This window comes from Anopheles moucheti, chromosome 2, assembly GCF_943734755.1.
Source record: "Anopheles moucheti chromosome 2, idAnoMoucSN_F20_07, whole genome shotgun sequence".
Classification (NCBI taxonomy): Eukaryota; Metazoa; Arthropoda; class Insecta; order Diptera; family Culicidae; genus Anopheles; species Anopheles moucheti.
In genome coordinates, this window is record NC_069140.1 from 27735309 (window position 1) to 27758633 (window position 23325).

A 23325-nucleotide genomic window follows, 5' to 3' on the forward strand; every position below is an offset into this window, starting at 1 on the left:
TTTATCGAAAACAAAGTCAATAGTCAATAGTTGAAGTTAGAAAAAAGGGTTTTATATATTTGTGGGTTTGTTCGAAAGCTTTTCTTTATTTTAGCATCAAAAGAGATTTCATAATTAAAACAACTGTTGACACCCGCATACCAAACATCGAGGTTCTAGTCTGCACTAAACTTACTGAACTGACTGACTTGCGAGGATAATTGATGGCTATATGATATGAGTCGTAGATTAGTGCTGATTCCATTTGTGTTGCATTATTTAACTAGTTTCAAGAATAAGCAAGCAAACATAAAAAACAGCCAAATGGTAGTGGACTTGAAAAAGCCACTGGCTGGATCTTTTGCGTACTGTACGCCGAAAAGCGCTCGCCACGCGACTATCTTCGTGAAAATGAATAATGGAACCGTCCACGTGCATAATGTGATTTAACTTTTCACATTTTACACATTTTTCGGAGTCAGCGGGCTTTTTCTTACATCTGAAAAACCTTTCTTTATACTTGGAAATGGTTCTTCACTGCAATGTTTCATGTTCATGGAGGTTCGAAATTTTTCCTTATTGTTATATAATGAAACAGTTATTCGTGCAACGCGATAGTAAATTTGTCATAAATTAAAGAAATAATATCGACTTTCTTCTATTGTCTATTTCGTTTATATAAATACGTTCTTAGATGCAGTTCAGCCAATATGGCAATATTTGTCTCTATGTTTTAGCAATCAGTTTACTAATTAGTGGTACAATTTGGTGTTAATCAGTAGGTTAATTTCTCCTCTCTGTATTTTTGTATAAATTTGTGATTTTTTGTCCCTTTTTTAAAGCCATTTTTGTTTATTTTTTTTTAGTTTTTTATGTCTTAAATAGGTTAGCAAATTTGTTTATGTTTGCATGTTTATGTTTGCAAATATGTTATCGATGATATCGTCGACTTTGTACTTCTGACTGGCCTTGTTGTGCCCTAAACAATCGGCAGATATAACAACTCCACAAATAAACGCATGTTGGTGGATCTTACTTTGCTGGACTATGGCTGTGTGTCAGATTTACATACGCTACAGGTTTTGAAGTAGTAATGTTGGATTAATTTGATTCCGATTCATGAGTCTGAATGAATCATTCAACTAAATGGATGAATCTGAATCTATTTCATGATCCGCCAGTCCGCTCTAGGGATTCTTATGGTTCTTTTTAGAATTGATTTCTTCTCACTAAAGAGTCATATGAATAACTCTTCTTAAAAGTTTGTAAATTTTTGGTCTGGATGATGATGTCCACCGGTCAACAGATTGCCACTTTCAGAGGCGCACTTGGTGTAGCGTGTTCACCTGACGAATCCGAACTTTCTCAGGAGTGCTAGAGCACTACCACCTGACAGTCTGGTACATCGATTAAAATATTGAATTGGTTGTCTTTATAGCAGCTATACTGTACTGGTGAGTTCCAGTTAATGCTGCTTTAATTATTCCAACACTAAATCATCGCCTGGACATCCTCGATTGAAACTTTCCACGACATTATAGTGGGTATAGTGGAAATTAACATTAATACAACACAAATGAACATAATGTGATCCATTATCCTGGTTCAATCCCAGGATATGTACCAAATTCCGCATTATTGCTTGACTCTTCTAGACTCCTAGCGAGCGTCTATGTCTTTCGAAATCTTGTATAAAATTCCATTACAATTTTAACAATGTGTTTATACATTTTCATCTATTGGTTACACAATTTTAGAATCATTCAACCAACCTGCCTGCACTGCGGTAATACGAAATGTTGCTGCGTTCTGCATTGCAACGCGTGAATTTCCCCCGGAACTTGACGCCCTCGGCTTTACGTGCCTTCGCCACCGGGCCCCGCGAAGTGCCGGCACTGACATGCGATCGTTACCCAGTCCAGCGCGGATCGTTCGCTGAGCTGACCGATGATGATGTGGCCGTATTTCGAGGCATTCTTGGCGGACCCGACACGAGCCGCGTGCTGACAGCGGCGGACGAAGTTCAGAACTACAACATCGACTATTTGCGCAGTGTGCGCGGGTTCGGTCGGGTGGTGCTAAAACCCAAAACTACCGCCGAAGTGGCCGACGTGATGCGCTACTGCAACGAGCGTCGTTTGGCCGTGTGTCCTCAGGGTGGAAATACGGGTCTGGTTGGTGGTTCGGTGCCCGTGTTTGATGAGGTCGTCCTGTCGCTGCAGCTGATGGATACGATCGAGCGGATCGACGAGTACGCGGGTATTGTGGTGTGTCAGGCGGGTTGTGTGCTTGCCAACCTAGAGGAGCAGGTCGGTGCCCGCGGATTGGTTATGCCGCTCGATCTCGGTGCTAAGGGATCGTGCCATATCGGGGGCAATGTGTCCACGAATGCGGGCGGTTTGCGGCTGGTGCGATATGGCAATCTGCACGGTTCTGTACTTGGCGTTGAGGCGGTAGGTATTACGTGGAGTCTGCTTGGCTGATAGCTTGCTGAACTTCAATTTCTATGATTAAAGGTAACGGCCGAAGGACGCGTGTTAGATCTGATGTCTAACTTTAAGAAGGACAACACCGGGTACCATCTGAAGCATCTCTTCATCGGATCTGAGGGTACCCTCGGCATCATTACACGTCTGTCCATGTTCTGCCCTACCGCTTCCCGTTCCGTCAATGTTGCATTCCTTGGACTGAACAGCTACGATGACGTCAAGCGCACGTTCCTGGCTGCGAAACGTGGCCTCGGGGAGGTATTGTCGTCGTGCGAAATGATCGATGCTCCATCGCTGGATAGCTGCACACGATTCCATGGATTGCAGTAAGCGCGCGAGGTAAGAAGCGATCGGAAGCAGAATTTTAACAACAGTATTTCTGTGAAAACTTCTCCAACTAAGGTCACCGATTGAGAAGTATCCCTTCTACATGCTAATCGAAACGTCCGGAAGTGATGCAGAACATGACGAGGAGAAGCTTACGCGCTTCCTGGAACAAACGATGGAGCAGGGCCTGGTACAGGATGGCACAGTCACGAACGATTCCACCAAAATGAAGGTAGCGAAAAAAATATTCTTCTCTGAACGAATTTGTTTCTAATTTTTTAAGTGAAAGTTGTATTTGTTCTTAAAATGGAATTAATGGAAGATTAATATTCTGGTCTATTTCCCAGTCTACGATTCGTCGTAGCACAAGAAAGCTCATAAATTAGACCATTTTGAACGTTATATTTTATTAATGTAAATATGTTTGTTCTTGAAATTGTAAAAAGACGCACAATTAAATAATTCTTGAGGATTTCTTTCACCTCTCTGTGCCTGTTTCTTATCCAAATCAGCCAATAAGTACAAATATTTATACTTCCCTTCTGAGGCATCGATAACGACAAAGAATAGACTCCATTTTCTAAACGCATGCATTAACCATATGCTAATATTTGTCAAACGCTTGTGTATCAAGCTAGATGATAGCGTGGTATCGCAGAAGATAACAAAATCGCGCTCCATTTTGTACTTTTTATCTAAGGTATTGAGAGATAAGATCTCGGTTTGTTGCTTTATTTTTGTTACAAAATAATCGTCGTTTTTTATTTATACACTTAACGCTTGTTGGGTTTTTATTTTTCAGAATATCTGGATGTTACGTGAACAGATTGCGGACAGTCTGTTGAGCGATGGGTATTGCTTCAAGTACGACATTTCGCTACCGTTGGATCAGTTTTACGATATTGTACTGGCGGTGCGTGAGCGTGTCGGTGATCTGGCGATTAATGTTACCGGTTACGGCCACATAGGAGACTCGAATCTCCATCTGAACGTGTCCTGTGCTCGTTTTACGCCGGAAATTTACGGCCTGCTAGAACCGTTCGTGTACGAGTACACTTCGAAGCTGAGGGGGAGTGTCAGTGCCGAACATGGGATCGGTTTTCTCAAGCGCAAGTACCTGCACTACTCGAAACAGTCGGAACCGTTGCGACTGATGCACCAGATGAAGCAACTGCTAGACCCGAACGGTATCCTGAACCCGTACAAAGTGTTGCCACCCGAATCACCCGATCAGTCGCGGTAGAATAACAATTGCGAACTGGCGTATATAAAGTGAGGATTAATGCGGATTTTGAGCAGTAGAAAGGATGAAATTTTTAAGGCGTTTGTAGCATGAAGTTATCAATTCATAATAGCATGGGTGTACAGGTACATATTTTAAACGAATGCTTAAGTTTGTAAAATAAAGGAGTATTTGATTTGATATACAATCCCGTCCAAATGATTCTAAAAACTGTTTCGAACCCTCATAGTTTATATCACTAATAACTACAAATAGCTGATTTGTAATTGAACATACTTACTTCGTAAATCATTGTATTTAGCTAGTTAAAATATATTGCTAAATAATCAAAACGAATCGCCTCAAATATGCCATTGACAATCTACTACAGGCAGAAGTTGTACATAGGCAGTACAAATGAAGAGAAGCCGTTTACTAGTTAATTAATTTCATTATATTCAAAAGCAACTATGTTAAACGATTGTAATTAGTTACACAGCATGCATTTATAGGTTTTGTGTCTTTCGCTACATTTGTCTCTTCGCTCTTGCTGTTACGATTATGGCTTTCGGACTACATCGTCATCGTTTCGATGTTAAATTGCTGTATCTTTTTAAATGCCGCGAAAATTTGCAAAACTTATCGCGCCCGGTTGAATGTTTTCCTTTGGTTCTTTGATGTTGTAGCCTAGCCGGCAGTAGTACCAGAATGATGGATAGTGGAAATACAGCATTCGGATTCGATCCTTAAAGGTCGATTGGATTTATTTCTCTATTACTAGCTTATCCGGTGCACCATACAATTGTCCAACAATAGTCTGAAAGAAGGTATCGGTCGTAGGTACCGCAAAGAAGGCAGGGAAATAAAGTTAATAAAAAGCTGCCAAACAATTCGCTGTTGCTGTACATCAAGCATTAAACTACTTCTCACTACCTCAATGCAAACGAAACAGACGTTTAATTAATTTCCACGTTAAAATACTATTATTACATCATATTACTCCGGTTCAAGAAATTCCTAACCTCAAACACCCAAAGTAGATAAACAAACCCTATCGCACTCACCTGCCGTTTGATGATGTCGAGATTTTTCTGTGCGTACGAGAGCTCACTAGCAATGGTGGTGCTATCGGTCAGTGCTTTGTTTTCTCTAAATGCATCACGAATCCGGCGCAGTGCGTACATGCTGTAAAAAATAAACAGTACGTAATCAATTAAAATCTGCTCCGTAATATCATGACCGGCACTTACCGATAGTTGTACGAATCAAACTTCTGTGACGCACGCAGCAACTGTTTGTAGAGCGATAGCACCTTCATCTTGTGTCCCGGTGCGGCCATACACGGCAAATTTGTTATCAGAGTGGAATGAAATCAGGAACAGCTTCTCGCAGTAGGTGAAATGTTTGTGTTGATAATATGCGGTGTCTTTCACGCAATGCAAATCAAAACAAAGCGTTCCCCATTCCCAGACACGGCCCAACACGCATTTTTGACATTATTTTTCAATGTGTCAAATTTGACACATGCAGTCAAGCAAATATCAATAGAAAAAACTAGTTTTTCCGTTTTATTATCATTTATTGATATTTAAACACTTATACTTTAATAATTCACAATATTTACTACGACTCTATATTAGTGCAAAACATTTTATTCAATTATACTTAAATTATTTGCCACAAGATCGCGCTAGGTACTACAAATTCAAACAATCAGTTGGGCGATTCTTTTTTATTCGATTTCTAACAAATGTTTTTTATCAAAATTCTACAAATTGAAAATCATAATTTTTCAATAAAGGTTTATAACGTGGACATTCGGGTTCAACATGATTTTTTATTACAAGAAAAACAGAGTACAAAAATATACAACAATAAATAAACTGATGCACCTAAAACGTGTGGGTGCATCGAAATCGATGAGCCAAAGAAAAAAAAACAATGCCAAACATGCAACACTGTTCTCGGGAAGGAGATTTAATTTTATGATGATGGAATGGAGCGCTTTCTGACGTGCGAAAGTTAATAAGTATTATTGATCTACCGTTCCACCGGTTAAACAGCCCGCTTAAGCCAAATAGGTACTGGCGGAAACGTTACCACCCTTACCGGTCCAGTTAGTGTGTACGAATTTACCCTCTTTACCCAGCAGCTCGTATGTGTGGGCACCGAAATAGTCACGCTGTGCCTGCAACAAGTTGGCGGGCAAACGCTCCGAACGGTACCCGTCGAAGAAGGCGAGTGCAGCCGATAGGGCCGGCACTGGCACACCCCACAGCACAGCTTGGCTCACCACCTCACGCCACGACTGCTGGTTATCCATCATGGCTTTCTTAAAGAAATCATCCAGCAACAAGTTCGTCAGTAGTGGATTTCTCACAAACGCATCGCGAATGTTGCCAAGGAACACGCTGCGAATGATGCAACCGCCACGCCACATCAGTGCAATCCCACCGTAGTTTAGGTTCCACTTGTACTCGTTCGCAGCTTCCCGCAGAAGCATGAATCCTTGGGCGTAAGAAACGATCTTGGCGCAGTACAGTGCATTGCGGATGTGCGTAAGGAATTTTTTGCGATCAGTCACGGAAGCTTTGGTGCTGGGTCCTGCAAGCTGTTTACTAGCACGAGCGCGTTCCTCCTTCAGTGCAGACAAACAACGTGAGAATACGGCTTCACCGATCAACGTAACTGGTACACCATGATGAAGTGCGGCGATCGCTGTCCATTTGCCCGTACCCTTCTGTCCGGCCGTGTCACGGATGCGTTCCAGCAGATAGCCCTCCTCGTCCCGGTAATTTAGAATGTCGCGAGTGATTTCAATCAGGAACGAATCCAGAACACCCTTGTTCCATTCGTCGAATTCCTGTGCCATCTCCTTCTGTGTCATTCCGAGAGCGAGCATTAGATGGTACGCTTCGCAGATGAGCTGCATATCACCGTACTCGATGCCATTGTGTACCATCTTCACGAAGTGACCAGCACCTCCTTCGCCAACCCACTCGCAGCATGGGTCACCATTCGATTTGGCACAAATTGCCTTAAAGATTGCAAAGAGAAAATTAGTTTAAAATTTGGTTTCATTCGCGCAATACACTTTTTGGTGCAAAATCTTTACACACCTGGAAGATATCTTTAATCAACGGCCAAGCGTCTGGATGTCCTCCGGGCATTAGGGATGGCCCATAGCGGGCACCTTCCTCCCCACCGCTTACACCCGAGCCCACGTACAGGATACCCTTTGCCTTCAGCTCCTCATAACGACGGGCCGAGTCCTGATGTTCCGAGTTACCACCGTCAATGATCACGTCACCCTTCTCGATCAACGGAAGTAGTTGGTTAATGAAATCATCTACTGCACTGCCGGCTGTAAATAAAATTAAGAGATGTACATATTGTACTATGATCAACTTTTGTTGCTATTAAAGAAGAGAAAGATTTTTTATTTGATCAATCGCCTTTTTCAAAATAACCATAAAAAACATCGAACGTTCTACAAAGGGTCACATGCGCGCACGGATCAAAAACATGCGATCCTCGTTCTCTCACGAACTAGAACATCATCGATCTCTTTTCAGCACGCAACATTTACTAACGTTCCGTGTGATGGCTTCCTGTTTCATTAACCGCGACACTTTACAAAGAATTCAAGATCAATGCTCAGGGACATCATCGGCTAGCACGAACGCGTGACAGGCAAGCCTAACCTGAAAGGTCAACACCGATCGGGAGCTTTCACTTATTGCCTTGCACTACCGCTGGTCCGCTGCTTCGATGGCCAACACATGACCATTTGAACCAACGCGAAAACACAGTTAGGTTGAGCGTACTGCTTATCGCTTGGATAGAGACCGTCTTCTCCGTTTGCGAATTTCGATCGGCACGCATGGCGGTGTACAACCTACAAATGACCCTAAGTACCCACAGTATTCTTTTACCTTTTACCAGCATCATAATCTTGCGTGGTGTCTTCAACTTGTTCACCATATCTTGCAGCGAGGTGGCCCCAATGATGTTGGTACCTTTGGCTTCATTCTCCAGGAAATGGGTAACCTAAGGAGATAAGAATAGGAAAAACGAATGCAATTAGAGGACAGTCGTATAGCATGATACAAAAGTAAGGCACAGGAGGTGTTCTATTCGATCGATAGCAATGCCAGAGAACGCATTCGACCCATTTATGTTAATCCACGGCGATCGTTTCAGCACGGTGAAAGGTCACTGCTGGTGCGTTTTGCGTTAAATTGTGCGGTGTACAATAGCCCTCGTGAGGTCATTTCAAAGTTATGAGAAGGACACATGTAAAGCTTTAACATTAAACTTAAACGTTACTGCCCGATATAAAGGGCTTTGTATTGTACAATTTAAAGAAATCTCACCAGGAGTTTCCTCTCCAATGAAGTTACTACAAAATATCTGCGAAAGCAATACTATAACGAAGTGTAATGAAATGATAATCGTAAATTACAACGAATGTAATCACGAGATCATGCCCGGCACGCTTCAGTTAATTGAGCAACTCCCGGTGAAAGTTAAAACTCTATCTCTATATATGACGCAATAACTTTTATATAGCCTTTGTTGCATAAACAACGAAAGCGGCCACGAATCGAAAGTAACAATCTGATGGAAAGAAAAACAGCAAAGGTTCAAATTTTTGAAAACCCCTAATAAAGGTAACTGTACTTAAAATTTTCAAACTCACCTTATCCACGGTACGATTGTAAGCGCAAACGACAAAACCCTTCGAGTCCATGTTGAGGATCAAATTTTGTCCCATCACGGCCAAACCGATCAGCGCAATATCAGCTTTCCTGGAAAGGGACAAAAAACCAAACATGGGGCAAAACCATTGCAGATCAATCATTACCAACAGTGCACTTAATCCATCCTGCCAGAGGTCACCGGACGCGCACGATCGCCGCACTCGATCGCACGAATTTGTCCTCTTCCAATCGCATTTATAATTATGCAAGCAGACCTGTTCTACAGCCCACAGGGTTTTGTGATTCCATTCGGAAAGGTCTTACGGTTGGTTAAGCCTACCCTAGCATCGCGCTTAAGGTGACCTTGTCCAGGCAATGCTTGGATGGTTGGAGGGTCATGCTTGTGAATGCTGATGATCTTCGCACTATTGTGACGAATCATTCACATGGAAAGACAAGGTGCAATTATATGAACTGTGCACGATTTCTAACAGATTTGAAGAACGCCTTTGCTGTGCAATATTTGATGCAAAGTTTGATCGTTCCAAACCCGCTCAACGGACGTTTAAATCAAGCACAATCATTCGCGACACAAGTCACGGAAGCGAGATAAGAACACTGTGGACTCTTGTCGAGTATCGAGCAAAACGGCAAACATTCGGAACAAACATTCAAGCTAAAAGTAGACAACACCTATTGACGGAAGGCCACGGTTCAAACAACGTCACAAAACCCCTCGAAAAGGGAAAACCATAGGGAAAAGACGCATAATTTCTGCCGATTCACAATGGCTCCGTCGGGTTCTACAATTAACGCTGTCTGTTTGTTTACTGTGGGGCTCACACGGGACCGGGACACTTTAGCAAACGTGTTTTCCATGTCTGGAGAACTTCGGTAATCCAATCAAAAAAGCGAACCAACGCATTTGGTTTGGAATTGACTAGCCGCAAGTGTGTTTGCAAGATCGACGCGTCAAACGATGACTTGCACAGGGGCAGGTGAAGGTGCCCTTTGTGGCACGAGCAGGAATCGAACATGGTGGCGGCGCACTGTACGCAACTTACGGGCTGGACATGTTGTACGATGTCAAGGTGCAGAGCAAACGGCGTAAGGATTTAATTTTGAATTCACTGGGTAATACCCCTTCGGTACTTGGCGAGGAAATGCGGTACAGGCGTTTGGTAAAGGTGTTCGATGAAGCTACCAGACGATACGCACGGAAGACACGTCGCTTCACACACTATGCACACAGCCGAATGTCGTTCGATCGGTACCGCCGGGCTTCAGCGAACCGACACGATACGGTTCCAATGACACAGTGGGCATTACTTGTCTGGAAGTGTGTCAAATGTGCGCAGAAATTGTTTGACGATTCTCCTCCTTTGAAATCTACAAGTAAATGTTTAAAATACTGCTTTAATAGAAATATTTGGTAATTTGTTTTCGAAGATTATACAAACTAGTTTCTAATATTAGTTTTTTAGTAAAAACAACTAATAATCAATAACTTACCACGTTTTGTAAATGATTTAACAACCCTATAATTTGGAAGTAAATATTGCTATGTTGTATGCTATGTTATGTTGCTAATATCATCACATTCCTCCACTGTGCGCTATAGGCTGAAAGATTTCGTTGTCCAGTGCCGGTTTTCACTATGCAGCGGTAGTTGTGTCATCGTCCGTAGCAACGCGAATCGTACGATGTAAGCCCCGTACGCACGCATGCACACTGGATGACGAATCTTGCGCATATACAGACCGGCGCAAAAAATTACCCCCACACCGCACGTGACGATCGGCGCGGAATTAGTCCTTGGGGTGGCTAAAAGCACGTGAGCTACAAATACAGTGCGTGCCGCAACTGTAGCACTCTTAATAAAAATACACGCGTTTTTTGGATGTAATCTAACAAAAAACAAATAACTGGCCTATTGTTATTCGTTGGTAGACTGTACTCCATTTATTGAACGTTCAAACGTAAACGATGTGTATATGATTGTTGTGTGTAGGGGTTGTTTGCTAGTAGAACAATATCAGGCTGGATTGTTAGGGGTTCAAACACTTTTTTACACATCCATTACTTGTTGTTGGTCTGCTATTTCATAATAAATTATCATAAATAAGTAACGTAAATGCAATCCTGAGAAGATACAGCAACGGTGTGTCGCGTTACGTGCACATACGGTAAACAGACCAATTAATGTGGAAGCGTTATGGAAAACTATATTAAAATAAAATATACAACGTAAGATGATAAAACTGCACAACGATGGCTCTTTTATGAATAGGAAATAATATACAAAACGCGGTATTTGTTATACAGCGTTACATAAAACGTGGCCACATGTACACTAAAAAACAATTACCATCAATTTCAAAAGTTCATTTAAAAAACTGCGATTCAATCATACATATAACTTTAACTCATCATTAAAATGCCAAGCTTTCCGGACTTATTCGGACTATTGCTATTGATACATGAAATACAATGTAATACAATCTTAAGACAGTTAAACAGACACGGGAAAGATACATAATAAAGGCACAAAAATGATAAAGCGAAGCTGTCTACACGTTAAGCACTCAATGATTTTATCTGTAGATCCTATTCAATCATGATATTTAGAGCTTTTTTCAAATAAACCAATGTAATGGGAATATCTTGCAAAGAAATGCCTAAAATATATGTGGAGCTTAACGCTTAATATAACCTTCACATAATTTTCTTGAAAACAGTAACGATAGTGAAAAGCAATATGAACATATGCAACGTTCACCGTTTAATTTTGTTACTCTTTGTTATGGTCAATTGATACAACATTTGAAATATTTTATCCGTTACTCGCTCTCCAGCTGAAGCTGCTACTTGTATGAGTGAAACTTTACCTATATCGTTAGCGTTTTGCGCAAAGTTAACCAATCACACATCCCAGCGTATGAAATTTCATTCGTCAAAATACTCTGTTATAAACATCTGTGTTTATGAAACCGAAGTGTCTAGCTTGTTTTTAATGGTATCAGATGATAATTGAAGAGTACCTTTAATACCAGCTACAATAATAGATTAATTTTGGTCGTTTAAGTAGTGTCCAAAGTTCGGAAAAAATTAAGTTGGAAAAGTGTGCAACTAATATTTCACAGTTTGGCATTTTAACAGAATCTATATTGCTACAATTTATGTGAAAACAATGTTTGCCAGGGGTTACAATACATTTATGAAAAAAAATGTCCAAAGAAAATAAAAATTTTTGTTCTTCAGACATCGCGAGTTCTGAAGACGGTGAAATAAAAATGTCCTAACCTAATTTGGACTCGTTTCAGACTCAGACTATCAACTTTCAAGCCATTTGAATGAAGATTTCGTACCTCTGGGATGTAATAGGTTAATGGAGTACTCAAATGAAATGCATGATTCGTACACTTATTGCTGCTATAACTCCACCATACATTGTAGGATTCTATGTAGCAGCAGCAGTAGCATTATAGACAATAGTGCATGACAGAGGTTCTGTTTTTTTAAGTTCAGTCGGGTACATGGATCTGTACTTCTCTTATATATTGGCTAGCGGATAGTTTGATCATGATCATATATATCGCACGTGAAATTTTACTAATTCTCGATACTCGATCGCTTATCACCAACCTTCAATTACAAATCACGCCGACAGTGGCTGTGAACGGTGTAATTTTTCTCGATATATTATATTTACTACTACAAAACCGCTCCAAATCAGCAGCCCTCGAAAGATTAGAAATATTTTATCAGTTTTGCCGCTAATTTGTTCCGTGTACGTTTTCATATACTAATTTCCAATTCCATTACAAGCAATTCTGACGACTTCTGAATACTACTGTGTTTGCTTTAAAGATTTTCTTTTCGTTTTAGATTAAAATTCGTATTACTTAGTAATAGTCGTAAAGGATACATCTTCACACCAGTACCACGATTATATTGCATGCGGTGCGATGTTCGGTTTAACAGAAGCTAGCTATTGTTTTACAGTACATTTCATAGACTTCTGCCTTCTGGTAAATCGTTAAACAGTTTGCTGATTTATTTGGTGGGATCTATTTTTTCTATATGATGTATTGTTATTGCAAACAGACATAGTTTCAATAGGTTTGTATTGTTTTCTTCTCCTCGCGTATGATGCTAAATAGTGTAACGCGTGTAACAATATATGTGTAAAAGATTATCTCTGCAGTTTAGATTATCTGTGTAACGTTACATTCGATACAAAAACGGAGGTTTGTTGAAAATTACTCATCATTGAAATGCTCATTTTAATCCTTCGTTTGGGTTTTTGGCGTTCAGTCTAACGAGTATAATTGAGGGAGAACAAAACATCATTATGCAAAAAGATCATTAAACGCTAACACTCTGCTCTGTCCTTTTTACATACTCAGCATGTCCTACACTACGCATGATGTTATACTTTGCGATTCATCAACAACGATGGAAAGCGATTTTTTTACGAGTTTGATAAGTTTTTAGTTATGTAGTCTCTAGATGGATCGTTTCTTCATTAATCGCAAAAACGGATCATTTCATCTGTTCTCTCTATTCACTAAAACAAAAAATACACACTGGATTACTAAACGGGTACAGCAGGTTCAATTCTAGCGGCCGCAGAACTTAACTCTGTCTCTGCTGACAATTGTTCCTGGTTAGCAGTAGCAGATGTGATTTCAATGGTATCATTGGTATCGATAGTAGCAGTAGTGGTAGTAGAGGATGTAGAATTCGTATTGTTCGTAACAGTGCAACTGACATCTGCATCTGCATTGGTACTACCGTTTGTGTCACATTTCGTCGGTTCAGTAGAATCAGTGGAAAGGACAGTTGTGGCAGTAGCAACCGGAGCACTGCTGCTAACTGTTCCATCGGTTTTAGCGGTATTCTCTGTCGCAGCGTTTGCTTTTTCTACATTTTCGATACGGGCTTTTTTACAAGCCGGCGCTGTTAATATTTTATCTACATCCTGCAATGAATCGTGGGTAAAATGTGTTTTCAATGTTTGTGCGTATTAATAAATATTTTTAACTTAAGTTATCTATGTTTGCACCAATGAATACGCATCTGAATTGAACTATTTGTGAAGGAAAATTACCTCAGCAAAGCGCAATTGAAAAAAATAAAAAAAAATATAACCAAAGTAAAGTTTCCATGAAGAATAATACTATCGTATTACAAAGGACGAAGAACATGAACATGAAATGCAAAAAAACGTACCTGTTCGGGGTGCTTTCCAATGTATTCCAGGCGTGCTGCTTCATACATTTTGACAAACTTATCCCGCTGCTCTTTGAACTGTGCAAACAGCACATCATCCCGGTGTCCTTTCAGGCGATTTGCGAGCTCTGCTTTCTTATCATGCTCTGCTTTAATGCCCTGCGTGACCCACGGTTTGTCCAGTGGGTATTCTTCTCTGCTCTGGTGCTGTGCCGGTCTTGCTCGAGTTCGCTTTCCATTCAATCCTATCGCACCACCATTCGGTGCCATACCGTTGCGTAGGAATGGCCCCATCTTACCACCCACACCACGTGCATGCATATTTCCGTTCATATTGCGACGCATCGGTCCGTCTAAACCATGGCGTAGAGGCGGTGGCATCATTCTTCCCATACCGGGTGGTGGTGGGGGCATCGACCGACCGGCCATGGGTGGTATCGGAGGAGGTAGTGTTCTGTTCATCGACAATAGCGACATCGGCCCAGGATGACCGGTGCCGTATCTTCCACCCTGTGGTCCTCTCATGCGCATTCCCGGACCGTTGCGGAAATGGGCTGGCGGAACTGGTGGTGGTATCGGTGGCGGATTCATATGTCCTCGCCGACCGGCTGCCGGTGGACCAGGAAACATATTTGGCGGAGGCATTTGGTGACCCCAGCTAGGCATTCCGTTCACTCCACCATTCATGCGATTCCTCATGCCTGGTGCTCCATTCTTCATCGAACGCTTCATCGGGGGATTCATTCGTCGATTACCGTTGGCGAAGGGCCCGTTTTTGTTTCCACCATCCAACACACTCGAGACGGATGGTTTTGGTCCACCGGCATTGTTACCCGTACCATTTGCGTTGGATGTAACTGAATCATCATTGAAATCCACAAAGCCGGGATCGTCGCCTAGTTGATTCGCGTTGAACATCACGCTCATGCTTCGCATGTTGTTCATTGGATTGTACGGCTTGTTCATGCCCTGTTTGAATCGCTGCCGATTAGCCATTTGATTGCCTACGCGTTTGTTTCCTTCGTTAATCGGGGCCTTGTTGGAGACCATTATTTACATCGTTTTTCCTGCGCTATTTTCCGTCTGTCGATATCAAGCTGTTGTGGCCCGCCGTAAAGCTACTCACTGCGTTAACGGATTAACAATTTTAACATCCGTTCTACAACTTTCGCGTCAGTATTGCTCTTTTATCGCAACAATCGTTGGGTTTTCACTATTCACCGAATAAATTTACCGTTCTCTTTTCCGGAAAACCTTTATTGTATGCGCTGCGTGCTTTGATACCTTTTATCTGCGTTTTTCCTTTTGACAAATGGCTGTTCTAAACTGATGACAGTTCTAGAAATAGACCTCGGATTAGCTCGAACCAGAAAATCAATACAAACTTTTGTTTTCTCTAAAGATGCACTAAGAAATGATCCAAAAGTGGAACAATGTAGTTTAGTTAGTTGAAAGTACTATTTTTGAAAAATTGTTTTGTAGAATAAAACGAAAATGTTTATTGTACTAAAACAAAAGTCTGCTCAAACGTCAAACAGTTTTGAGTTGTTGACGTTTCGCATTGAACAACAATTGGAAAGCATGGTTTGCGCTGTATTGTTCCTGTTCTTTTGAATCGTTTGTAAAAGTTTTCTTCTCATTTAAAACCTTTAATTAACGTACATACAAAATGGTAAGTAACAAAGCGGTAAGCTTCTGTAAATGTCGTTGTGTATATGAAAGACCAAAACGCTTAACTATGATTTCAGGTCAAAAAAACGTCTCGTTATTTCACCGAGAAAGAAGCAAGCAATGCGTCAGAGGAACACCAGGATACTTCACTCCCGAAGGTTGAAATAAAACAGGACATAGAATCGGAACAGAAAGGGAAACATCCGGCAACCAGAAAAGGAAAACGTGACAAAAATGCCTACCAAAATGCACCCATTAGACAGAAACATCAAAAAGCACTTCAAATTCCCATTGATCCGGCCGCTTTATTGCGTCATTCGCGGGGCGAATCTATGAATATAGCCGGTGTGAAATCAAAATTGCATAAAATCAATGAAAAGCGTAAGGACATTAATATTGAGTACGCTGCACAGCAAGCTGCTCGGGCGGAAATTTTACTGCACGAAGAGGAAGGTTATCTTGAAGCGGATGAAGGCGAAAGCACAACCAACATCACGCAAAAGGAAATAGTGGACAATGTGGACATAACAACAGCAACGAAACACTTCAACTTAGCTCTTGACTTTGGTCCGTATCGCGCACGTTATACGAAGAACGGTAAGTTCTTGCTGCTGGGCGGGAAACGTGGCCACGTTGGAGCATTCGACTGGGTACAAAAGAAGCTGCTATGCGAGATGAACGTAATGGAATCGGTGCACGACGTTGCATGGTTGATGAATCAAACGATGTACGCTGCAGCGCAGAAAAACTGGGTGCATGTGTATGATAACAAAGGAACGGAGTTGCATTGCATTAAGACGATGCATCGGAGCATACGGTTAGAGTATCTGCCGTATCACTTTTTGCTGAACAGTGCCGGAGAGAATGGGTTTCTTTCGTGGATGGACATATCGGTCGGGCAGTCAGTAGGAAACTACAATACCAAAATGGGAAAAATATCAGCAATGACACAAAACCCTTGGAACGCGGTTACGTGTATCGGTGGTTCGAGTGGTGTCGTGTCAATGTGGTCACCGATGGTGCGAGATCCGCTTGCTAAGATGTTATGTCACCCGGTTCCGTTGACTGCAATCACGATCGATCCTAGAGGTATTCACATGGCAACAGCGGGTTTGGATCGTAAGGTAAAAATATGGGACATACGACAGCTGGAAGGTCCGCTCGAAACGTATCACATCAATATAGCAGCGTCAGAGATCGAGCTGTCCCAGCGCGGACTGTTAGCACTGACCATGGGCAATGTGTGTGAGGTTTACCGCAGAACGCACAATTCCAATGAAGATAGAATGAAGCCTTATATTAGACATAGCACGGACGGTTCCATAAGTAGTATCAGATTTTGTCCATATGAGGATATTCTCGGTTTAGGTACAACAAAGGGCTTCGTGTCATTGATTGTACCTGGTTCGGGCGAACCGAACTTCGACACCTTTGAAGCTAATCCATACCAATCACGTTCGCAACGACGTGAAGAGGAGGTACACAAACTGCTCGAGAAGGTTCCTGCCGAATTCATTGCTCTTAATCCTACACAAATCGATGAGGTCGATGTACCTTCCGCTAAACAACGACTGGAACGCAAGGTAAAACTGTTGACCCTAAAACCACCAAGGATAGATTTTGAGCCGCGCAAACGGAACCGCGTGTCGAAGGCGAAACTTGTCCAGATTAAACGTAACGTAACGGAAGCTCGTTTCCGCGAGGCGGCCAACGAGTTGCGCGAGATCAAGGAGAAACTGTTGGCAGAGGAAGAAACTACACCGGAATCGACCGATTTCATACCGCTTGAATCGAAAAGTGTGCTCGATCGTTTCAGCTCGAAGAAAAAGAAGAAAGCTTCTAAATAAAATCGCACCCATATCGTGTGTGTTATGTTAATTTATTATTAAGGCAAATAAACCTATCTTTTCACTTGTAAATGCTTGTGTAATATTCTTCCTCGAGGTCGTACAGATCGGCCGCCATATCATCCCGGACAGCCATCAACTTGTTGTCGCGATCTATCTGTGTGGTACGGTAGAGCGTAGAGTTGCTACAGATGGCTTCATTGACCGAATGAAAATCGTTCAGGATTAGGTACTGTTTGATGTCAGACACGAGCTTCATAAGTGATTCGCCAGCCCGCACAATGTTTGCTGCACGTACTTGCGTTTCGTACGTGTCCTGTTCGCATTGCGTTATCTTTGATAGTTGGGTATCATTTTCACCTTTGGCAAGCCGAATTATTTCTGAAACAAAACACAGGACGCAAATTGCCAACAAACGAACAAAAACTCGGGGGCTGAAAAGGACACCTACCTTCGAAATTTTCTCGCATGCTTCGAATGTCTTCCTTCAGTCGAGAATTGTAGGATTTCAACAGGGCTTCCTTGGATTGCGTTAGATTGCGCTGCATTTTTAGATATTTGCTGATGTTTGATTAGAACTATCTGCAATTCTTTTTTCGGCGGCAATCAAATTTCGTGGATGAGTTAAAAATTCCTGTTTGTTTCGTCAGTTGTTTACGATTGATAAAGAAAAAACAGAAAATAGCATGCCAACCCAAGCTGTCATAATTTATGCTGCATGGGCAAGAACAATGTTCGCTCGATAGTACGATGCGTGTTAGGTGGAAATAATCAGGAATGATTATTAATTGAATTTGTGTATTCGATGAACATAGCCTATAATGAGATATCTTTTTCATTTTTTTTCCATCTCAGCTTTCTGTGATATTTTTACATTCTTAACGAAACCCCTGTCTCTAAACGAAAATGTCAAATTCATCCCCCACCAGTTTAACGAAACACGTCATGCACCCTTGTTTCGATGGTGTGCGTGAGGCCCGTCTACTCTACGGTTGACGTGTACTTTAGGAACAATAAAGCCTGGGCGAATGGTAGCACAGGTCGATCATTTCCAGTTCAGCAATAGAGAAAAGCAAGGCGAGAATCTGGTCTCTGCAATACTGTGATTACAAGTTGTTACAGGGTTTAAAAGTCCCGTTAGTGCTTGGTGAAGTTTGTAAGCTGGAAGAAGTAATACATAAAAGTAAGTTGAAAGTAAGCGCTCTAGGCGTGCTATAACAAATTGTATCAAGGTGCCGGTAGCAATGACACCGACACGAACACGGCGGTGTGTGATAAATGGTATGCGAAAAGAGTGTGATATGTTGTAGGGTTATCGAAATGCCGGAGAAGAGTGCGTAGACCCCAAACAGGACATTTTGGCCGGGACGAAGCAGAACATTCTAGAATGGTGGTGGTGTGGCGATAAAAAAAAGTAGTAAGAAGCCAGAATCGCAAAAAGATGTAGCTAAGGGGGCCATTTTTCGTGCGTGTGTTCCGTCCGCTTCAATGCGCTCGGGCGCATCGAGCCAGCGTCAAACAGAGATGGAAAATCCCCGGTTAGTCGATTTAACGGTTGCCAGGCTAGAAAAGGATAGGTAGTACGCACGGAAACGGTTGACGTGTTCTTTTTGCATTGGAGCAGGCCTGGCTCTCTTGGGGATAGAAGACGCTTTTGTAGTTCTATTTCAGTCGTTGTGGTAGAAAGTTGGGTATCATTTTGCTCGCCTGCTCATCGTCGTCGGGTGCAATTAAGTGAGTTTTCTAGAACTGTAATGCGTAATCTGTACAATTGTTTTGGAATATATTAGACAGCTTTCTTTTGTTGTATTACTGGTGCGAACTAAGCACTCCTCTCTAGATACCGGCGTTATATAGTGATACACGGGAGCTTCTAGTGTAATGGGGTCAACAGACATAACGGTTGTTTTTCGCGTTTGAATCGAGTCGCGTAAGATGACGTGATTTTTATATTAAACAGTCAAGAATGACCTAAATATTCAGTGATATATTCTCAGTGTGTATTCTTTTTCGTTGGTTTTAACAATGAACGTCGCCTGCCTTGTTAATTGTGCCGCTCTCTGTTCGAATGCTGCTCGTTCGAACACTGACGTGGCCCTATGGCGGATGTTGAATTGATTATGTGGCGGCATGGGGGATGAACTTATTCAAGGTTGCTTAGATAGTCTTCTTATTTCCAAATCCCTTATTAATTGCGATTGTTCGATGTGGTATTTCTGCATAGTTATTCTAATTCGCGTGTCACAGTTGCCGTACCACGTGTTTCGTGTCATTTTAGTAGGCTACGAGAGAGTGCACCGTTTGTTCCTGACTTACATTAATTTACAAATTACCTTTCGCTAATTTGCATTCGGTTTTGTCGTATTTTTCCACTATTCCACAGTACAACAACAATGAAGTTATTAACACAATCGGCCCTAGTGGTCGTACTGGCCGTGTTGGCTTGTTCGGCGGAGGAAAAGAAGGAGAAGGACAAGGATATTGGTACGGTGGTCGGTATTGATCTCGGCACGACGTACTCGTGCGTCGGTGTGTACAAAAATGGACGCGTAGAAATTATTGCCAACGATCAGGGTAACCGTATTACTCCGTCCTACGTGGCATTTACCGCCGACGGTGAACGTCTGATTGGTGATGCCGCCAAGAATCAGCTGACGACGAACCCCGAAAATACTGTGTTCGATGCGAAACGTTTGATCGGGCGCGAGTTCACCGACCATACGGTGCAACACGACATTAAGCTGCTTCCATTCAAGGTGATTGAGAAGAATTCGAAACCACACATCAAGGTATCGACCGGCCAGGGTGATAAGGTGTTCGCGCCGGAAGAAATCTCCGCCATGGTGCTGGGCAAGATGAAGGAAACGGCCGAAGCCTATCTGGGCAAGAAGGTTACGCACGCGGTCGTCACGGTGCCGGCCTACTTTAACGATGCGCAGCGTCAGGCTACGAAGGATGCGGGAACGATCGCTGGACTGGTGGTGATGCGTATCATCAACGAACCGACGGCGGCCGCCATTGCGTACGGGTTGGACAAGAAGGATGGTGAAAAGAACGTGCTGGTGTTCGATCTTGGCGGTGGTACCTTCGATGTGTCGCTGTTGACCATTGACAACGGTGTGTTTGAGGTAGTGGCCACGAACGGTGACACCCATCTGGGCGGTGAAGATTTCGATCAGCGCGTGATGGATCACTTCATCAAGATGTACAAGAAGAAGAAGGGCAAGGATATTCGCAAGGACAATCGCGCAGTTCAGAAGCTGCGTCGCGAGGTGGAGAAGGCGAAGCGTGCCCTTTCGGCTAGCCACCAGGTTCGCATTGAAATTGAATCGTTCTTCGAGGGTGATGATTTCAGCGAAACGCTTACCCGGGCGAAGTTTGAGGAGCTGAACATGGATCTGTTCCGGTCGACGATGAAGCCCGTGCACAAGGTGCTGGAAGATGCGGACATGACGAAGAATGATGTCGATGAGATTGTGCTGGTCGGTGGATCGACTCGTATCCCGAAGGTGCAACAGCTGGTGAAAGAATTCTTCAATGGCAAGGAACCATCCCGTGGTATTAATCCCGATGAGGCTGTCGCATACGGTGCCGCTGTACAGGCCGGTGTGCTTTCGGGCGAACAGGATACCGATGCGATTGTGCTGCTGGACGTCAACCCACTGACCATGGGAATTGAGACGGTGGGAGGTGTGATGACGAAGCTGATCCCGCGCAACACTGTCATCCCGACGAAGAAGTCACAGATCTTCTCGACTGCCTCGGACAATCAACACACCGTCACGATCCAGGTGTACGAGGGTGAGCGTCCAATGACGAAGGATAACCATCTGTTGGGTAAATTCGATCTGACCGGCATTCCACCGGCACCGCGTGGTATCCCACAGATTGAAGTGTCGTTCGAAATCGATGCCAACGGTATTCTGCAAGTGTCGGCCGAGGATAAGGGTACTGGCAACCGGGAAAAGATCGTAATCACCAATGACCAGAACCGGTTGACCCCCGATGATATTGACCGCATGATTAAGGATGCGGAACGGTTTGCCGATGATGATAAGAAGCTGAAGGAACGTGTCGAGGCACGGAACGAGCTGGAAAGCTATGCATACAGCCTGAAGAATCAGCTTAGCTCGAAGGATAAGCTCGGTGCAAGCGTGTCGGACGACGATAAGGCTAAGATGGAGGAAGCGATCGACGAGAAGATCAAGTGGCTGGACGAAAACCAGGATACGGAGGCAGAAGAGTACAAGAAACAGAAGAAGGAGCTGGAAGACATTGTGCAGCCAATCATTGCCAAGCTGTACGCCAGTACTGGCGGTGCCCCACCACCGACGGCCGGTGGTGAAGATGACGATGAGCTGAAGGATGAGCTGTAAGTGAAAGATGCTTTTGCCGACCCCGAAGAAAAGGCGCGATCCTTCCATAACGACAAAGCAATTGCATTTGCCGTAAAAATGCACATTTAAAATCGTCGTTCACACACACTCTCATTGTTCTGTTTTGTGATGATTTTATCATGTGGGGGCGCTATTTGGAACACTTGCTGTGATGTGGGCATCATTCAACAATGTTTCTATCCATCTCTCGGGGGAGAATTCATTTCCACATCTCAAGCAGTCAACTTCATCGCAAACTTTATCGATAGTGATATATGGGGGGAGCGTGCTGGAAGTTATTGGCGCCTTTTATCCCGGACGCAATGCGCTCCATATGGAAAGATCGTTGGAGCAGCACATTTTCCGAGTCTCATCTTATTTTCTAGATGAGTGATACTCACCCAACAACAAAACACGCATTACAAACACAAACAGAAGAAAATGGAGATTCGTATTAGTGTGGAACAAGTTTTCATAACAAGAAATTTAACAGAGCGATAAAACAAGAGCAGTACACACACACACACACGGTAGAATTACGCAGGGGTGTTTTTTTGTTTTCTCTTAAAGTAATAGTTGCAAGCTTTCGTTTGTTTGTAATTGTTTAACAAATAATATTATGTCCGAGCAACAACAACAGCGGTGGGTAGGTGTGTAGAGTAGATGTATGTAGGCATGAGTCGTTCGCAGTTTTTGTTTTTTATTTATTGAGCAAGAGAAGTGCAGAAATCCTAAAGATAATACTTACACAAGGCAGAAAACCAGAAAATAGCGCGCAACTAGTAAAGAAAAGTAGCAAAAATAGGTCCTGGAGGCCCCAGAAGGGAAGGTGTTCAAGATATACAGCAAGGTATTCACAAGGATATGCCCGGGGCACTTTGCTGCATGTCCTTTCAACCTTCCACACCGACACAGACAGCGCGGATCGTGTTTCTTATTACGTTAGTTCCATTAATGTGCTGTGTTATGCACGGTGCAGTAATAGGTAGAATATGAAGACGGGGGTGCTGATAGTGTGAAGCTTCTTCCTTCACTATTAACTTCACAGCACCATCCTAATTCATGCGTCCCTCAACCAGAGCGAGAAATGATGCAAACGAAAGCAAAACCTTGATAATATGCTTAAATCCGATCTGTAAAGCCTTGAAGAAGTTTTACCTCAAGAAGTTGATCTTTGACTCGCTTGTTTTTGTGTTATTTTTACCATTCCTGAGAGACTTCTGTTAATGTTGTGTTAATCAACGATGTAAAGCACGTTCTCTACTGCCCAGACAGTGAGAAACAGGGAAACCCCCTCCGGAACAAACTCTACAGATAAACGAAAACCTTAGGTAAACACATGTGCGATTTCAAGATCCTTTAGTTTCCATGTAAAACCTTGTACACCCTAAGTGCTACAATTCCGTTTCAGTTCGTTTCATTGTTTCTCGTCCATCGACTGAACCTAATGTAAGGAAGAGAAAAATAAAATAAAAG

General features: G+C 42.7%; 6 protein-coding genes across 9 annotated transcripts; 2 read left to right on the forward strand and 4 right to left on the reverse strand.

Annotated features, from left to right (window-relative positions):
• The first annotated feature begins 1746 nt into the window (after positions 1–1746).
• Positions 1747–4219, forward strand: LOC128309773 (D-2-hydroxyglutarate dehydrogenase, mitochondrial). Its single transcript, XM_053046242.1, has 4 exons — positions 1747–2432; positions 2496–2794; positions 2871–3027; positions 3598–4219. Exons 1-4 carry the CDS (start codon positions 1776–1778, stop codon positions 4036–4038), a joined length of 1554 nt encoding a protein of 517 aa, XP_052902202.1. The 5' UTR covers positions 1747–1775; the 3' UTR covers positions 4039–4219.
• Positions 4220–4430: 211 nt separating this feature from the next.
• On the reverse strand, positions 4431–5442 carry LOC128309774 (LYR motif-containing protein 4). The gene is made up of 3 exons (XM_053046243.1): positions 5268–5442; positions 5082–5202; positions 4431–4834 (listed from the first exon to the last, which is right to left on the reverse strand). Exons 1-3 carry the CDS (start codon positions 5354–5356, stop codon positions 4781–4783), a joined length of 264 nt encoding a protein of 87 aa, XP_052902203.1. The 5' UTR covers positions 5357–5442; the 3' UTR covers positions 4431–4780.
• Positions 5443–5834: 392 nt separating this feature from the next.
• LOC128310646 (6-phosphogluconate dehydrogenase, decarboxylating) lies at positions 5835–9963 on the reverse strand. The gene is made up of 5 exons (XM_053047339.1): positions 9785–9963; positions 8720–8828; positions 7953–8067; positions 7137–7381; positions 5835–7054 (listed from the first exon to the last, which is right to left on the reverse strand). Exons 1-5 carry the CDS (start codon positions 9793–9795, stop codon positions 6086–6088), a joined length of 1449 nt encoding a protein of 482 aa, XP_052903299.1. The 5' UTR covers positions 9796–9963; the 3' UTR covers positions 5835–6085.
• Positions 9964–10708: 745 nt separating this feature from the next.
• Positions 10709–15245, reverse strand: LOC128298222 (DNA-binding protein K10). The gene is made up of 2 exons (XM_053033971.1): positions 13956–15245; positions 10709–13704 (listed from the first exon to the last, which is right to left on the reverse strand). The coding sequence occupies exons 1-2, from the start codon at positions 15003–15005 to the stop codon at positions 13318–13320; spliced, it is 1437 nt and encodes a 478-aa protein (XP_052889931.1). The 5' UTR covers positions 15006–15245; the 3' UTR covers positions 10709–13317.
• Positions 15246–15521: 276 nt separating this feature from the next.
• Positions 15522–23302, forward strand: LOC128298221 (endoplasmic reticulum chaperone BiP). 4 transcript variants are annotated; one of them, XM_053033967.1, is made up of 3 exons: positions 15522–15627; positions 15704–16250; positions 19895–23302. In XM_053033967.1, the coding sequence occupies exons 1-3, from the start codon at positions 15625–15627 to the stop codon at positions 21847–21849; spliced, it is 2505 nt and encodes an 834-aa protein (XP_052889927.1). In that variant the 5' UTR covers positions 15522–15624; the 3' UTR covers positions 21850–23302. The 4 variants fall into 4 exon arrangements, with proteins under 4 accessions (XP_052889927.1, XP_052889930.1, XP_052889928.1 ...); XM_053033970.1 differs by lacking the exon at positions 15522–15627 and having other exon boundaries at positions 15861–15876; positions 19961–23302; XM_053033968.1 differs by lacking the exons at positions 15522–15627; positions 15704–16250 and adding an exon at positions 18509–18656 and having other exon boundaries at positions 19857–23302.
• On the reverse strand, positions 17383–18119 carry LOC128298224 (mediator of RNA polymerase II transcription subunit 22). The gene is made up of 2 exons (XM_053033972.1): positions 17925–18119; positions 17383–17854 (listed from the first exon to the last, which is right to left on the reverse strand). Exons 1-2 carry the CDS (start codon positions 18019–18021, stop codon positions 17535–17537), a joined length of 417 nt encoding a protein of 138 aa, XP_052889932.1. The 5' UTR covers positions 18022–18119; the 3' UTR covers positions 17383–17534.
• Positions 23303–23325: the final 23 nt, after the last annotated feature.